General features: G+C 38.3%; 1 protein-coding gene across 2 annotated transcripts in view; it reads left to right on the plus strand.

Annotated features, from left to right (window-relative positions):
- The window catches only part of CCDC113 (coiled-coil domain containing 113), a 71,201-nt gene that overhangs the window by 43,438 nt on the left and 8,953 nt on the right, over positions 1 to 18,810 (plus strand). For both annotated transcript variants that reach the window (XM_053695286.1, XM_053695279.1), the window contains exons 4-7: positions 5,743 to 5,901; positions 11,550 to 11,630; positions 13,307 to 13,462; positions 17,090 to 17,197. In XM_053695286.1, the coding sequence (XP_053551261.1) occupies positions 5,743 to 5,901; positions 11,550 to 11,630; positions 13,307 to 13,462; positions 17,090 to 17,197 (504 nt within the window). The remainder of the gene's footprint in view (positions 1 to 5,742; positions 5,902 to 11,549; positions 11,631 to 13,306; positions 13,463 to 17,089; positions 17,198 to 18,810) is intronic.

An 18,810-nucleotide genomic window follows, 5' to 3' on the forward strand; every position in this document is an offset into this window, starting at 1 on the left:
CTCTTGGTCTGCAATGTCTTACAATTGCTTCATTTTATTATGCAAACCAATAACCTGCAAACAAACACATATTAGCCACTTGTGTTTCTTCAAAATAAAATAAAACAGCTGACAATTAGTGACTTGACAATAGGGAACTTTTTTAACAGGACTTTTCCTTCTATTCCCACTATTGCAATGAAGATCATTAATAACCTGACGATTACACTAACCAAGACTGAACTCTAATAAACTGGTCACATTTAAAGTGATAGAAAGATCAAAATTGAAATGTGTGAGAACGTGTGTGAGAGTGTGTGTATCTGTGTGTGACAGAGTGTCTGTGTGTTTGTTTGTGGTGTGTGTGTAAAAGTGCATACCTGTGAGTGAATGTATATATCTGTGAGTGTGTTTTATCTGTGTGTGTGTGTGTGTGTGTGATAGTGTGTATCTGTTTGTGTGAGAGAGTGTGTATATCTTTGTGTCAGAGTGTAATAAAGTATTTCTGACTTGAGTGTACATTTGTGAGTTTGTGTTAGAGAGTGTATATTTGTGTGTCAGTGTGAGTGAGAGAGTGTATGCATATAAGTGTATGTGAGTGTATCTGTGTGTGAGTGTATTTTTGTGGGTGTGTGTGTGTGAGTGAGTATATCTGTATGTGTGTTAGAATGTGTATCTATGTGTGAGTATGTATCTGTGTATGTAAGAGAGAATGTATGTGTGTGTGTGTGTGTGTGTGTGTGAGAGAGAGTGTACATCTATGAGAGAGTATATCTGTGTGTGCAGATATACTCTCTGTGTGTGACTGTGTATCTATGTGAGTGTGTGTGAGAGAGAGCGAGTGTAACTGAGAGTATGTGTGTGTGATAAAGAGTGTATCTGTATGTAAGAGAATGTATATGTGTGTCAGAGAGAGTGTATCTGTGTGTGTGAGAGAGAGAGAGTGAGTGTTCATCTGAGTTTGTGTTTGTGTGTGCATGAGATAGAGTATCTGTGTGTGTGTGTGAGAGAGAATGTATATCTGTGAGTGTGTGTGTTTGAGAGAGAGTATCCATGTGTGTGTTTAAGAGAGAGAAAGAATGTATATGTGTGTGAGAGAGAATCTGTATGTGTGTGTGTGTGTGTGTGTGAGAGAATCTGTATGTGTGTGTGAGAGAGAGAATCTGTGTGTTTGAGTGTGTATCTGTGAGTGTGTGTGATAGAGAGTGTGTGTGTTTGTTTGTGAGTGTGTATTTGTGTGTGTGAGATAGAGTATGTATCTGTCTCTGTGAAAGAGAGTGTGTGTGTGTGTATCTGTTTGTATGTGAGACAGTAGCGGACATACCCAATAGAGGGACCTGGTGCAAACATTTTTTGGAGCCCCCAAAGATAAATCAGTAGTAAGTTATAACAAAAATATACATGTTGCTCTGTATAATGATTTGGAGGATGGATGAATTCACTGACAGACCTGCAGCCTGCACTAATAAAAGGCTCTCCCGCATTAGGATGGTACACATTCTGCACAAACCTATGTATAGACTGGCTGCTATACCCCCCCCCCCCCCCAGCACTTGGGCCCTGGTGCAACTGCACCTGCTGCACTAATGGTAGTTCCGCCCCTGATGTGAGAGTGTGTATCTGTGTGTGTGCGAGAGTGTTTCTGTATGTGAGAGTGTGTATCTGTGTGTATGTGTGCAAGAGTGTATCTGTATGTGAGAGTGTGTATCTGTGTGTGTGTGTGCGAGAGTGTATCTGTATGTGAGAGTGTGTATCTGTGTTTATATGTGCAAGAGTGTATCTGTATGTGAGAGTGTGTATCTGTGTGTATATGTGCAAGAGTGTATCTGTATGTGAGAGTGTGTATCTGTGTTTGTGTGTGCGAGAGTGTATCTGTATGTGAGAGTGTGTATCTGTGTGTATATGTGCGAGAGTGTATCTGTGTGTGTGTGTGCAAGAGTGTATCTGTATGTGAGAGTGTGTATCTGTATGTGAGAGTGTGTATCTGTGTGTGTGCGAGAGTGTATCTGTATGTGAAAGTGTGTATCTATGTGTGTGCGAGAGTGTATCTGTATGTGAGAGTGTGTATCTGTGTGTGTGTGCGAGAGTGTATCTGTATGTGAGAGTGTGTATCTGTGTGTATGTGTGCGAGAGTGTATCTGTATGTGAGAGTGTGTATCTGTGTTTATATGTGCAAGAGTGTATCTGTATGTGAGAGTGTGTATCTGTGTGTATATGTGCAAGAGTGTATCTGTATGTGAGAGTGTGTATCTGTGTTTGTGTGTGAGAGTGTGTATATGTGCGAGAGTGTATCTGTATGTGAGAGTGTATCTGTGTGTGTGTGTGTGTGCAAGAGTGTATCTGTATGTAAGAGTGTATCTGTATGTGAGAGTGTATCTGTGTGTGTGTGTGTGTGTGTGTGTGCAAGAGTGTATCTGTATGTAAGAGTGTATCTGTATGTGAGAGTGTGTATCTGTGTGTGTGTGTGTGTGTGTGTGTGCGAGAGTGTATCTGTATGTGAGAGTGTGTGTATATGTGCGAGAGTGTATCTGTGTGTGTGTGTGTGCAAGAGTGTATCTGTATGTAAGAGTGTATCTGTATGTGAGAGTGTGTATGTGTGTGTGTGTGTGTGTGCGAGAGTGTATCTGTATGTGAGAGTGTGTATCTGTGTGTGTGCGAGAGTGTATCTGTATGTGAGAGTGTGTATCTGTGTGTGTGTGTGCGAGAGTGTATCTGTATGTGAGAGTGTGTATCTGTGTATGTGTGCGAGAGTGTATCTGTATGTGAGAGTGTGTATCTGTGTGTATGTGTGCGAGAGTGTATCTGTATGTGAGAGTGTGTAGCTGTGTGTGCGAGAATGTATCTGTATGTGAGAGTGTGTGTGTATGTGTGCGAGAGTGTATCTGTATGTGAGAGTGTGAATCTGTGTGTGCGAGAATGTATCTGTATATGAGAGTGTGTATCTGTGTGTGTGTGTGTGTATGTGTGTGTGTGTGTGCGAGAATGTATCTGTATGTGAGAGTGTGTATCTGTGTGTGTGTGTGTGTGTGCGAGAATGTATCTGTATGTGAGAGTGTGTATCTGTGTGTGTATCTGTGTGTGTGTGTGTGTGAGAATGTATCTGTATATGAGAGTGTGTATCTTTGTGTGTGTGAAAGAAAGAGAGTGCATTACTACTTTTACAATATTGTCAAGTTTGACTAGAGACAAGAATCGTGTGCACACTTTTTAGTTACTAGGACAAACATTGCGCAGGTCAAAATCTTTGCCCACACTTCTCAAAACAATTAGAGGGAATATATTAACAGTGAGTGCTTCGTGCACTAGCATTCAAACACCACACCTTTTCAGAGAGTCAGGAGCAGCTTTTAGAACACAATTATATATATATATATACATATACATATATATATATATATATATATATATATATATATATATACTGTATATGTGTGTGTGTATATATATATACACACACACACTTTAAAAAAATAATAATATATTTTCAGTTTTACACTGATATATTTTTCATTGTAACATTCTTAAAGTCTGAAATTTACCGTCACTTTAATCATAGACTACTATAAAAAACAAACCTATCCTTTAGACAACCTGTGTACTGACACTTGAATCCTTTGGATTCACACGTGCATGGTGGAATATTTTGTTGGTCAATATTCAGTTAGTTAAGTTCAGTATCTGTCTACATTGGGGTAAGTTTCCTGTACTTGCTGAAATATATATTATGGGACAAGTTGAGCACTTGAAATATCTGTACTCTTCATTGATCACTATATGACATTAATATGGCATTCCAATCAAACCTGAAGTACACATCAGTGCATTGTAATTATAAAAAGAAGCATTTTTACCATATACATTATTTAGCAAAGATGCCTCTAATAAAATATATCACTGTTTTCAGTGAGAGCTTTAACTGTGCATATGCACATGAAGCATATCTAGTCATGCTCTATTCACCAGCATTTTAAGCAGTCTGTCTGATCAGAGAGCTGACCGTGCCTTGTATTTTGTTAGTTATGATAGAAGTCCCTGTTTAAAGTGCTGGTTCATGAAGCATTTTTACTTAAAACACTGAAAGGTTTTACTAAAAGCATTTTTTCTAATACTTAGTGCAAACATATTTCTGTTCAGAAATTAAATGTACTGATATGCAGGCCCGGACTGAGTATAGGGCATTGTATGTATTGGGTACTTGTAAAGCGCGACTGATGGCTGTCACATGGTACGTGTATGCATTTGTGAATGGCTGATGGCTGTCACATGGTACAGGGGGAGTGGAAAAAGACATAACTTTTAAAAATTGTCAAAAAAAATCTACTACTCAGTTGAAGTTCAGACTAAGTGCTATTGCATTTTCTTGTTATCTTGCATTTGTTGATTATGTAAATCTACTGTGTTGACTGGTCCTTTAAGGGTCTCAAGGCGCTGCTCATTTTATCGACCTCGGAAGGCTGAGCGACTTTGCCGGGGATCAAACCTGCAACCCTCGGATTGCTACAGAGCTCAGTCACAGTGCATTAGCATGCTGAGCTATCTGTCCGGACTTCAGGGCACTTGCTAGTCGTGGGCCAGGGCTTGTTGCCTTAGCCCACCCTGTCTCCGGCATTATTATGTGTGTATGATGCAAGACCAGCCCTGCCCTGACTCTTACTGCCTTGCTGCGTCTGTGAGCCAGGTCAGGGTTGGTTTAGCCCCGCTCAGGTGCCTGTTATTTTGAATTATTGTGACTACACAGTTTAATGAACAATAAGCAGTTATTGGTGATTTAAATGTGAACTTTTGTAATTTCTGCTTTTTACATTTCACTTTTTTACTATTTGATAACAACCAATTAACAAAATACAGTGACAGAAGGATGTTGCAAACCTGAAATGATTTTGTAAAACAAACTAGTGTGTCAGTTTTGGGGTATGATTAAATAAAAAAAGGGGGTGGTAGTGGACTGCTCGTCCTTAAAATGCCCAGGCCTATGTTCGGTCCCAGTCTGTCCTTGCTTAAATGCATTTTAGGTTTGGCTAAAATGTCCCTTTAAAGCAAACAGGAAAGTGAGTATCATAATTGAGGCAAAACATGGTCTGATGGTGTATTTCTTGTATGGATATAATGCAAACAGAAAGAATATACCACATCTGACATGTTGCTAATGCTATCATTGCTATCTGTTAATCCACCCTCAAGTAAATGATAGAGAAATTGTTTTAGCATTGATTTGTGTCCTTTAAACAACATTTGTACTAACACTTAAATCCTTTGGATTCTCATTTACATGATGAAGAAATGTTATCATACTTCATCCTTTTTAAATCCTTGGTATGTTAAAGAGCATATATAAGTAGGCATAGGATGTTGCACATATCTTGAGTACTATTTTGCAGCAGTGTTTTAACAATGTTATACATTGTTACAAATATTGCAAGCACTGATGCCATACAATGCATGCCCCCAAGTCTACCTAGGTATGCTCTTCAGCAAAGAAAACAAAGTCAATTTTATAATATAATAATAGAAGTGAATTGTAAAGTGCTCTGCCTGAATAATCTGAATTTTATTTTGTCTATCATGTTTCTTTAAGGGTGTTTTTGCTTGACTGTAGGTTAAATGACAAAGGGAACTAATCATACTATTTTACCTGTCCTCTGATCGTTTAATCCTGCTGCTATTGAAGAAATGCTAATATATTAAATAATTCAGTGCTAATGCAAGTATTCCAGTATTTTTGTATTCAATGTTTTACTGATTGTATGATCTATCCCTTCCTAGGCAACAATGGAGGAGGCAGAAATCCGCAGCTCAGAAATGAAAAAAGCCATGTATGAGTTTGAGCGGGATATCTGCAAAGCTGAATTAAGCAACAAGAAAGGTGGAGGTTGGACCCCTGACAAAGTTATCCGCTATATGGAGGAGAAGATGCGAGCCCGAGTGAGTCCATGGGGTCCATTTATTAATGTGCGACGGACATGATCCGATATAGCAGATCATGTTCGCCGCACATTGATAAATGTCAACAGCATACGCTGTCGGCATTTATCATTGCACCACACAGTTCTTGTGAACTGCTGGTGCAATACCACCCCCTGCAGATTCGTGGCCTATCGGCCACTAGCAGGGGGTTTCAATCAGCCCGATCGTATTCGATCGGACGGATTGCTGTCCGCCACCTCAGACTTGACGGACGACTTAAGGAGCAGCGGTCTTAGGACCGCTGCTTCTTAACTTCTGCTTCAGCCGGAACTGAAGCGGAGTGGGTCTGAGGTAGCATCCGCTGCTTCATAAATAGACCCCCATGACTACATAGATCATTATAGCTATCTTCATAGCTCTGGCATAATTGTGTGTATGTTTTAGTGTGCATTGAAAACAAAGTCTATATAGTTGTTGTTACCAGGAATGCTTTTTATTTTAGGCACTGGTGGGCCTGTTTTTAGATAACATAGTTAGACCTACCCCTACACTTTTTCATATGGATGGGTCTCAGTAATGTATAGAAGTAAAAAAAAAAAAAAAAAACATGTGCAGGAGAATGCGCTAACAATTTCATGATAAATGTGTAATCTGAGCCTTCTTAGCGGCTGTGAATTGAGCACAATGTGATGCTTACAAATGATGATGGCCGTTTGTATTACAAACGTATATGTACACTTAGAAAATATACGTTAAAGGGCCATAGTAGTCGAAAAATGACACGCAGTAGAAGTACCACTCTGTGCTTGCAGATTACTGCTGGTTCTCAAAGGAAGAACCTGACACTGATCCAATCAGCAGCGCTAGTCACACGACTCAGCTGTGTAATTAGTGCTGCTGATTGGATAGGCAGCAGTTTTCACTCGGGACCAGCAGTACTTCTACTTTCTGTTTAACCCCTTTGTGATAGTCATGTATGTCATGCACAAATAAGAGCATGTAATCTTTTAACTATTGTGGCCCTTTAAAATATTCCAGCTGCTGTTACCACCATATAGCTCTTACTAACTAGAATGCAAATTTTACACATGCAGGGAATATATACTTAAATATTTTTAGGCTAAAATTAATAGAATAGTTCAATTGTTCTACTTAAAAATAAAAACTAAGTATACTTTTTGATAAAATCCTTTACAATTTAAAAGTAAATTAAACATTAAATAATTGCTAGATATGATGTATTCAAAGCAAACATTAGCCTGAGCATAATATGAAGATGAGTTTTAAATCATATTAGTTCTTTCAATAGTGAAATAAGCGTAAAGTTGTACAGTAGTTTCTATAAAGTACTTTCGTTTCTATAAAGTAATAGGCGCCAGAATGTTGAATTTTCCTTATATAATCACTTCTGCGGAGGACAAATAAGGATATATTAAAGTTTACAAACAATGGCAGTGTGGACAATAGCAATGTAATTGATTATTTAACAAGGTTTAAAGTTCCCTTTAACATTTATATTTGCAACACAGCCATTGGAACTGTGAGAAAAGGTTACACATAAGAAATGTGAGGTGACAAGCCACCTGCATACGAAAACAGAGACTGTAAGATACTTTACACTGCAAGTAATCTGATTTGTGTTAGCTGCAGGATTTCATTTTTAAAGTGGCCTACTGCTTCTTGCTAACTTCACTTTGCTTTCTACCGAGCTCTGTTACTTTATATGGGAGACATCTGGCAAGTTGTAGGGATAGCCCCTTTTTATAGAATTCCTTGAGGGCAGCCCCTGCGAGTGTCGACATGTTTTTATTTTTTACGTCTGTCCCAGCAAAGTTTTTAGAATTGGGTGTTTTATGTCCTAACCCCTTTGCTACTGAGAATTTCAAAGAAAATCTTGCCCAAAGTACCGGAGAATTTTTAGCATTTTTGCTATCACTCCATTTAAACAGAAATAGAGCCTTTTTATTTATCTATAAAACCTTTATATATATTGAAAGAAGACAAACCAAGGTATTGATATAGGCCCATTTTAGTACATTTGATGCAACTATTTGGCTGCCAAATACGATCATATTACAAAAGAAAATCATTAACTTATTCACAAACTGTGGGTTTCTCACTGAAATTATTTGCACACAACTACTGCAGTCATAAGACAAATGGTTTTAAAAGCTTCCCCTTTATTCAGAAACAGCAGACATGCAAAACTTTGCCATTAGTTTTTGGAAGGCTACTAATTGCAGCTGTGCATCACACTTTTGAAATTCCTGGCAGTAAAGGGGTTAATCAGTTAGCTTGTAAGGTTAATTTTAGCAGAGGTGTAGAGATTACCCTCCCACCTGACACCTCCCACCCCCTGATCCATACCTGTTCTCTCCAAAACAGTGGGAGGGGTCCCTCCTCACCCTCCCACCTTCCGAACCCCCCCAACAGCTCCACAGCCTCCCACTGTCCGTCACCATGTTTGTTTGTGGCAGCCAGTCTGCCAGTAACAAACTATAATTTTTTCTTTGTATTTTGTTTTAAATTAGGGCCCCATCCCTTTCTCTCCCTTCATAAATCCTTTTTAACTTGTCCGCCTCCTTTGAGGCTCAAGCATTTCACAGCAATCAGCCTGATCGGAAAGGATTGGGTTGATTGACACCCCTGCTAGCGGCCAATGGGCCGCGTATGTGCAGGGGGCGGCATTGCACAAGCATTTCACTAGAAATGCTTGTGCAATGATAAATGCGTATGCTGTTGGCAGGGGCGTATTTATGTATAGCCCAACAAGGCCGGTGCCTAGGGTGACAGATTTGGGGGGCCGGCACTGGCACTGATATGTTGGCATTTGGCAACTTGTTGGCATTTTTTTTTTCGTGCGGCGGTCATGTGACCTGGCTTTTGCCGAGGTCACGTGACGTTTTCCATCTTCCGCCTGCCTTCCTGTCTGCTCACAGTTGCTGCACATGGATGGAGCCATGCATGTGATCTCCCTCCCAGGGCATTGGAGGGAAGCAGTGAGTAAGAAAAAGACAGAAGCGGACGGAGACGGACAGTTCATGACGGACGGACTAGACTATCTTCAGTCAGTGAGTGAGTGGGATCAGAGCGTCAGCAGAGCCTAGCCTGAGACAGAGGGCTGGACTGGAGAGGAGGTGAGTGACCCGGCGGGCAGGCACACAGCGGAATAGTACTCGGACGAGTCGCAAGGTATATTTTTTTTTATGCTCTGTCTTCCCATAGTAAATTTGTTTTGATGCTCAATTTAAGCAAACAAGCTTTCCGAAATTCCAACATTAGGATACACTCAGTACTGGTTGAATTGTAGAGGATTTAAACAACAAGGCACTATAAATCTGTCCTGCTTTTTTTTATATATTTCCCGGCCGAATCCCAAATGAAATGACAAATGAAATATATCTAAAAAAGAAAAGAAAAAAAAGTTATTACTCCCTGACAAAAAAAATGATATGGCCAAAAATTCCCTAAATCCGATTTAGAGTGCCTAGGGCAGAACAAAACCTAAATACGCCCCTGGCTGTCGGCATTTATCGATGTCTGCCCACACATAAGTAAATCGGCCCCATGTCTTAACTTCTAGCCCTGCCCTATTTCTGGTGGTCTTGTTGATTTTACTGCTGGTATTAGTCACATATGTGATGATTTATTGATTCTTACAATCTTTTGAAAAAATACAATTGTATGCTTACCTGATAAATGTATTTATTTCACAATGGTGAGCATTCTCTACCTTTTGCAGTTTATTTTAGTTGGAGGCAGGTTCTGTTTTGCATTTTATTTCTCCATTTGGTCCTTTCCTGTATTCTATTTTTGCTTGTGCATAGCTGAGCAATGCTCGGAGATGGGCTGGAGTAAAGCTTTGCAATATAGGAGTGTTTTTCCTCCTCCTTATCATATAGCCATATATTTTGATTTCCTTGTGGTGAGTAAACATTCTTTTTCCAGTCTTATGGTGAGCGTTTTCCCTATCAGCCAGTGAGGATTAATACAGCAGTATGTTTTACTCCTTTCCGTTAAATACCCTTTTCTGAAAAAATATTTTCACTTGTATAATTGCTTTTATTTCACATACATGAAAGACCATTTTTGAGAATTTTATGTTTCTTTAATCCACTCTGTTTTAATTAGATCTTCTATAGCAGAATAAGAGGGAAAACTCCAATTTGACATTAAAGGCCATGCTCAGTCTATCAGATTTTGTGTGACACAGGGATCTAAAGGTATACACAATGTTTTGGGGAAACCCCCTTAATCCCCCAAAATGTTGTGTATACCTTTTGATCCCCATATCACACTAATAAAGGGATGATTTTATATGGCTGACCGGCTACCTTTTTGCTCTTTTTCATGATAATTGTGGGCTTGAGCAGTAGCCTATGGTAGTCGGCTACCGGGCCTGAGTGCTGGTCTTATAATGTTTTAGCCTGCTCATGGATCTCACTGACTCAGCTCTCAGCATCCTGGTCCCAAATACTACCTGGTTGATGTTGGGTGGGTGAGTGTATATATCAGCAAATAACTACTGTGTTGCAAAAGATCTGAATATGAAATATATGTTTTTAAGCATTTAAACTGTCATTTTGTTAAGAAAATTGTTGTTATTTTCCAGTACAGATGCATACACATTGAAACATCTCTTGAGTTTTATTTATCTTATCTCCTTTGCTGTGGCCAATTGGGATACACATACAAATGAGCAATCACTGTGTAGCATGTAGCTGGATGAAGACTCACCCTACCAGTGGCCGGGTTGCATTATGAAGTAGCCGGGTGGGGGCAGTATAATTTTTTAAATATTATGCCATTTTTTGCTATCCAAAGCAAAAATAATTGCAAAATTAAACATAAATTTAGTTAATGATAATTAACCATTAGCCAAGTTCAGCTTAATATTGGCTAAAATTGTAGCTGGGTGGTCAGCCAGGTTGTGCACCTGTTAAAAAGGTCCTGGGGAGAACACTGCATAATTTAAATGTATGGGGACTAGGCACCTACAGAAGTACATTTTGTTTTGTTTTTTACCTACATATTGAGACCACAAGTCCAAGGAGCCCTTTCTTCTAACAAAAGATCTCTAAAGGTTAAATTAGCATTCATCGCCTTAAAGAGCCAATAAACGGATATGAAACCCAACATTTTTTTTCTTTCATGATAGACCATGTGATATTAAACAACTTTCTAATTTACTTCTATTATTATTTTTTCTTCGTTCTCCTGGTATCTTTTGTTGAAAAGCAGGGACATATGCTTAGGAGCTGGCCCATTTCTGGAGCTCTATATGGAAGTAGTTTTGCAAGACTGTTATCCATTTGCAAGAGCACTAGATGACAGCATTAGTTCCTGCCATTATTGCTCTAGATGCCTACCTAGGTATCTCTTTAACACAGAATATTATGGGGCAAAGCAAAGTTGATAATGGAAGTAAACTGGAATCTTTTTTCAAATGGCCTGCTCTGTCTTAATCACCAAACAAAATTCTGGGCTTCATATCCCTTTAAATATATTAGAATTACATCATTAACAAATGTATACTCCTTCATTTCTGTGGGTTGGAATAAACTGATTAGATTTTTTTACCCAGAGCATCATGTGACAGTGTATACTTTAGCCCAGGCTGAAGTGATGAACACTTAGATTTATGACTGTTTTTCGGTGTCTGACAGGACAGTTTGGCAGACAAGCTTCGGCTGAAGAATGCTTCCTTGAAAGTCCAAAAGAAGAAACTGCAGATGCAGCTCAAACAAGTAGGTCTCTAGGTAACAAAATACACCAAGTATCATGTTGCTTGTTGCCACCAGATGTTTGAGATACATTGAAACGTCCCAAAGAGTAATGTGATGTAAGAGCACTGACCCCAAGCAGACCAGTTGCTACGTTAGTTAGAACTCATATGTGAAGGTGCTGCAGGGTGAAGCTCTGCTCTGACTACACAATATGTTCATGAATTGCAGATGAATTAAATGTTAAAACCAAAAACATGAGACTGTTTTTTATTCCATTCTGCTCTTTACTTCTCTTTAGAAAACTCCATTATTTACCTATAGGTTTGAGTTACACTCTGTGCTATGTCTGTTTCCTTGTTATCACTAAAATAGGTTGTTGCCTAGAAACCCTCAGAGCACCCGTAGAGCATTCTGTCTGGTTAAGTGATGCAGCTTTGCTATACATATTCTATATATCTTTCTTTCTGTAGTGCACACTTGGCTGCCCAGAACAGCCAATCATAGGCGGGACATGTCTATTTATAGCCCACATATATAGTTTGTTAGATAACTTACAGTTGGTGACATCTTTGGGCACATGGGGTATTGTAACATCATGTGCCTAGGGTGTTAGAGATCTAGTATGTAGGCCTATAGACATTATAGGGCTTGCTGCAGATGGTACGTTAGCAGTGAAGGGTACGGACAGGCAGTACTTGGTTTTCCTGGCATAGGATCAGATCTTTTATTCACACGTCCTCCTACAGACTCTTATGCTCCCAGCAAAGCCTATAATGTGGAAAAAAGATTGAACAACCTGCATATTACTGAAACAATGGGCTGAAGAGAGCAGAGAATGGAAACATTTCAGTGTTAACCTTTTACCAGGGCAAGGAGCAGTCAAATATCCATTGCACTTTTAACATAGCGGGTTTTTTTTGCATGACAAAAATAAAATGCTAGTCCATTGACTTACGTATAAAGTAAATTACATCTAATTCTTTACTGAGTGGTAGGTAACTTATTTAATCTGATGGCTCACAATTGTGCCTTCCTGTGTCTAGAATATAACTGCAAGGTATTGGTAACCAATTAAAACCACAACACAAATGTTTAAATCCATTATATAGAAAGCAGAACAAGGAAAATATATATAGATGAACAGAGAATAAGGGGCAGAGTGAGCTTAAAAATGGTACTAGTGAAATGACAGCCATCTTTTGTTATAAAGGATTTGGCAGGAACTGCAGCAAAAGCCTCTGAGACCATCTGTTGCCCACAGCCTTAAACTCAGTAACTGGTGCAGTGGTCAATTAGCTGGACGTAAGGCACCTTTATGTTACTGAGGTTGTAAGATTTTCTTTGCTCAGACATTTAAATGTATATATATATATATATAGCTTATTTCCCTTACATGAACAAAAATACCAATGTTTATAAAAAAAAATAAAAGTTAAGAGATACAAGCTTGGATTTATGTCAGTTTAATATAATTATTTTATTGGGCTTTTCTATGAACTTTTTCAGTTACGTGCCCATGTTAATGCAATGTTTAATGACTGTTTCCTTTTTAAGATTATAGGCCATAGATCTGTGCCATTGGAAAGATTCGGGGATGTATAATATATATTTCTTGTTAAATTATTAATGTTGTTAAATGCTGTTAAGTGTTTCTTGTAAAGAGAAAGATGCTGAGCAATTATCCATTATATCTGCAGAAAGAGGAGATGGGTGAGGTCCTTCATGAAGTGGATTTCCAGCAACTGAAAATAGAAAATGCTCAGTTTTTAGAACGGATTGATGAACGTAACCAGGATCTTTTACAACTGAAACTTACTACTGCAAATGCCCTACATGTTCTAAACACCTACAAGGTACAAGGGCTGCAAATTGTGATCACCATATAATACTAGTAAATGTGTTTGCTCAAATTGTGTATTATATTTGCACTCAAAATGGCCTTTCCAGTCCCTTAGAAGTACAGGTAACCCTCAGTTTACGTCGGGGTTAGGTTCCAGAATGAATGGTTGTAAATCGAAACCGTTGTAAATTGAAACCCAGTTTATAATGTAAGTTAATGGGAAGTGAGGGAGATAGGTTCCAGGCCCCTCTCAAAATTGTCATAAGTAACACCGAATACATTATTTTTAAAGCTTTGAAATGAAGACTTTAAATGCTAGACAGCATTATAAACCTAATAAAATAATCACACAACACAAAATATATAATTAAACTAAGTTAAATGAACAAAAACATTTGCTAAACAGCATTATAAACCTAATAAAATAATCACACAACACAGACTTCACTTGCATTTTTCTGCAAACAGTTCTTTCTATGCATTCCAATCTGGACTGAGTTATAGACAGGAAGATCTTGTTCCTTTTAAATCTGCTCAATAGCTCAGGTCTGGTTAAACTGATTAATTTCAGCTTGCTTGGATTTGCTGCAACACAAGCGGACAACTCCACCTACTGGCTATTTTAATAAATGCACTGCTTCTCAATGCTTTTCAATAGCAGTTACATGACTGGAAAAAAAGGTTGTTATTCTGAAACGGTGTAAATTGAACCGTTGTAAAACGAGGGCCACCTGTAATCGCTAAACCCCTGAAATCATTATTTTGTTTGTCCTGAATTGTGCAATTTTTTGGTTTACAATATTGGGAGATTAATCAAGCAGATGATGGTTTTGTGTTGTTTCATGGAGGTAACAATTTCGAGCTTCAGGGCTAGTAACAGGATTGTGGTCAATGGAAAAAAAACACTGACAATACCGGACAATGTCCAAAAATTGTCATCTACTGAAAACAAGCTTAAGATGGTTATCAACTCCATAGTTATATGAAAACAATGATGCATTTTTAACTAATTCAAATTACCTTGCTTCTAATGGATTAGAATGTCATAGAAAACACAGCCAAGCACCACCTGAGTTTCATTTTAAGTTTTAGCACTGCAGACTCTAGCAAACTTGAACTGTGCAATATTGACAGTAGTAGTACAACTTACTTTGTCTGTGTAAAATATTTTATGATTCAATAAAATACCCTGTGGTAATACAATTTTTTTATTACTCCCAATACTCTTGTTCAACCATGTTGGTGCGTATGCTTATTATAAGGAGCAGAATTTCGAGAGACGGCATTTGCCTCCTTTTATCCACCCTTTGGAGATCCATTTCTAAAGCTTACAACCAACAATTCAGCCCCCAAATGCATTTTATGTATCCTTCACTTTTCCAAACTAAGAGCTAGATTACAAGTGGAGTGCAAACAATTTCGCTAGGGTTTTCGTGATTGTTTGCGCTCCTTTTTATTTGCACTAACATTACAAGTTGAGTGAAATTTACGCTTGAATCATTACAGTGATCTCAGAGCTGTGGTTAACTGTTTTCTGAAAATAAAAGTGTCACAAAACACAAAATACATTACAAAGTACAGTTACACTCATAATAACATGTTGGGGGTTGTGGCAGTTTAGGGTTAATAGTTAATAGCGTTCGCATTGCTGTTAACTTGTAATACCAGCGCACATTTAGCGCTCCACTTGTAATCTGGCCCTAACTGTTTTGCGAAACAAAAAAGTTGTACAAAACACATCAAAAATACATTACAAAGTATGGTTACACTCATAATAACACTATCAAAAATATTATTTAAAAAAATATTGCACACAAAAGGTATAAGGGCTCAAAGATATGAGATCTTGGGTGTTAGAAATAAAAAGGACTTTAACATAGAGATACATAAAGATACATTAGATAAGTGCATTTCAGCCCTTTGCAGTTAGGTAAATTAATACGTTAAAGCATATTTATGCAATATTTATATTTTCCTGTTGGGTAAGCGCATATTACAATATGTGACCATGTATGCGCATTTTACTGTATGCAATCGGGTATGTGCATATTACAAACAAACATGTTAAAGAACATTGGAATATGAAATATTCCTATTTACATGTCGGGTTAGTGTTAATGAGAATATGTGATGGTGTTTGCACGAGAGTGGGGTGTTAGGTTTCTTTTTTCTCCATTAACTTCTACGAGGTAATACGTGAACGTGTACGCGATATTGTTGGTTCCGATACTTGCACTAGTTACTACCGCTATCTAAAAATATGGGTTTTATTTCAACTTGTAATACCAGCGCAACCCAAATAGCACAAAAATCAAAATCCTAACAGAGTTTTTGCTAAAAGCTAAATACCACTCCACTTGCAATCTTGCCCAAAATAAGCTATGTATTTGAACAAGGGAGGTACCTTATGGCACATTGTTCTTAACAGCAATATCACTCTGTTGAGGAGAATGTTAGGGAGAAATGAAGTATTGACAAACAGAAGACAATTGTAGGCAAGCTCAGCAGCAGAGGGGGAGGGAAGCGGAGGGAGTGGGAGGGACCCGACCTATGCTACAGAAATAATTTTTTAAAGGAACAGGGAGGGATGGGGCACCTACACTACATACCATGAGTTTGGGGGTGCGGGATGGGAATAAATGGCGATCGCAGGAGGGGGGAGGTGGTGGGACCCACTACACTTCAGATTTTTTTTAAAAAAAGGGGTTTATAGGTATTGGCAGACAGCTGCCAGTACCTAAGATGGCGCCATTAGTTAGAGGGGGAGGTTTAGACAGCTGTTTGAGGGGGGGATCAAGGAGGTTGAAAGGTTAGGGGGATCCTACACTGCAGAAAAATGAAAATATAGAGTGATAGATGGATAGGGATAGAGGGATAGATGGATAGAGAAACAGAGGGATGGGGATAGAGATAGAGGAATAGGGATAGAAATAGAGGAAATGGGATAGATGGATATAAGGATAGAGAAAGAGGGATAGGGATAGAGGCATAGAGATAGAGGGATAAATGATAGAGATAGAGGGATAAATGGATAGAGAAAGAGGGATAGGTATATTTCTTTCCTTAAACATTTTGGCCCGTGAACACGGCCTTTAACACTAGTATCTTATATAAACTGTGCTTGCCAGCTCTGCAGCTGAGAAAAAAAGGACAATGCTGTGTCTAGTAAATGCTTAAAGGGACACTCAATCAAAATAAAACTTTCATTATTCAGATAGAGCATGCCATTTTAAACTAAGATTAAAAAATCTTTCCAATTTACTTCCATTAACAAAATGTGCACAGTCTTTTTATATTTAAACTTTTTGAGTCACCAGCTCCTACTGAGCATGTGCAAGAATAAGTGTGTATGCATTTGTGAATGGCTGATGGCTATCACATAGTACGTGTATGCATTTGTGATTGGCTGATAGCATTCACATGGTACAGGGGGAGTGGAAAAAGACATAACTTAAAATTGTCAGAAAAAAAATCTACTACTCATTTGAAGTTCAGACTAAGTGCTATTGCATTGTCTTGTTATCTTGCATTTGTTGATTGTGCAAATCTACTGTGTTGACTGGACCTTTAAGTGTGTGAAACATGGGTTTCACCAATAGAACTAATTTTGCAAATCTCTTACTTTCTATTTAAACAACAGAAGAAGCTGCAGAATACAACAACAGAGTCATCACATCTAGGAAAAGAAATTGCTGTAAGAAATGAGATGCTTCAGAAGATTGAGTCTGAGACAGAACTTGTGGAGAAGGTACAAGTTATTTGGTCTGTATGGTACAGTAGCTGGGTTCCGCAGTTGATAATAGTAAGTTCATGATCGTTATGTGGGACGGCACTGAATTATTTAGCGTACACAATGTTGTTTGTGAGAAACAAAATGGTTCTCAAGCTCCAAAATAGCAGTTAGAAATTGCTAACCCAGCGTCTGCTTTAATGCATCCTGGTGACTTGTTCATGAATTATAGCTGATCACTATAGGCAGAGTGATCAAAGGGCTCTGCAGTCCAACAGAAGTAAAAACCTGTGATTTTGCACATGGGGATTAAAAACCTACCATACAAACAGTACAAATACTTGCAACAGCAGTAAGATTCACATCGGTATTGTCTTAATAATCTTAAGAAGTTCAGAGCAAATGGTCATTTACACGTTTCAATTGGCCATTACAGTTTAGTCAAGACGGAGATATCAATATGAAGACCCACATTTTTCTTTCATCATTCAGACAGAACATACAATTTTAAACAACTTTTCAATTTACTTGAATTATCAAATTTGCACTTCATTATTTTGGTATCCTTGATGAAAGTGCAGCAATGAACACAGGGTAGTCAATGACAAGAGGCATATATGTGCCATCACCAATCAGGAGCTAGCTCCCAGTGGTGCATTGCAGCACCTAGTTATGATTTTTAACTAAGGAAAATGAAGCAAATTTGGTATTAGAAGTAAATTGGAAAATGTATTGAAAATTGTATTCTCTATTTGAATCATGAAATAAAAATTTGGGGTTTCATGTCCCTTTAGTAGACCATGATCATGATACCACTCTTTTAACTTTCCTGTGCCATTCACAGAGAATAAATAATCTCTAGCACAGAGTAGATTAACTGGCAGGTCTTTATATGTGACCTGTAGGCCTGCTGGAGCCCTTATGTAGTTACTAATTTTAAGAAGTCTTATGACATGAGTGGGCAGGGTTTATAGGCGAGTAATTGTCCTGTGAGCTGCTGACTCAAGCACTCCTCTGTTGGCATCACTCTAGACAGGGTATTGAATTTAGGTTGACAGCAATAGCCCATAAAAATGATTGTTGGTTACGCTCAACCCCTGCTAATGATAGCCAATGGATGTTAACACCAAGGAGAGTTTAAAGCATACATCATCCTACAATCATGTGTCTCGTATGAAGGGGCAGAAGATGCAGAGCTGACAGAGTTTGAGAAAATACAGGAAGAGAGTATGGAAAATAGGTCAAATTCCATCATTTAGATTTGCATAGGATTCGAAGAATTCTACAGTGAGGCAACTCTCTCTAAGTTCTTTGTCATCTTATAGAGCTTATTCACTGTGGTTCAAGAGCTATTGTCACTATGGTGAATCATGTTCGTGGGATAACCCTACCTCACTGAAGTGAATCTAGCATACTGAGATTACATGAGGGGGCAGATCATGGAGAGAGGAGAATATATAAAGTAGTGGAAAGGCACAAGGAGGGGACTTCATATAAATATACACAAATAAGTGTATGTGCTTGGATGCTGAAAATGTCAATAAGAGTCTAGTCTAGACATAGTAAACTTACCCATGGTTTTGCAAGACATTAAGTCACTCCTTGTAGCTGAAATCACAAGAATAATAATC

This window comes from Bombina bombina, chromosome 1, assembly GCF_027579735.1.
Source record: "Bombina bombina isolate aBomBom1 chromosome 1, aBomBom1.pri, whole genome shotgun sequence".
Taxonomy (NCBI): domain Eukaryota; kingdom Metazoa; phylum Chordata; class Amphibia; order Anura; family Bombinatoridae; genus Bombina; species Bombina bombina.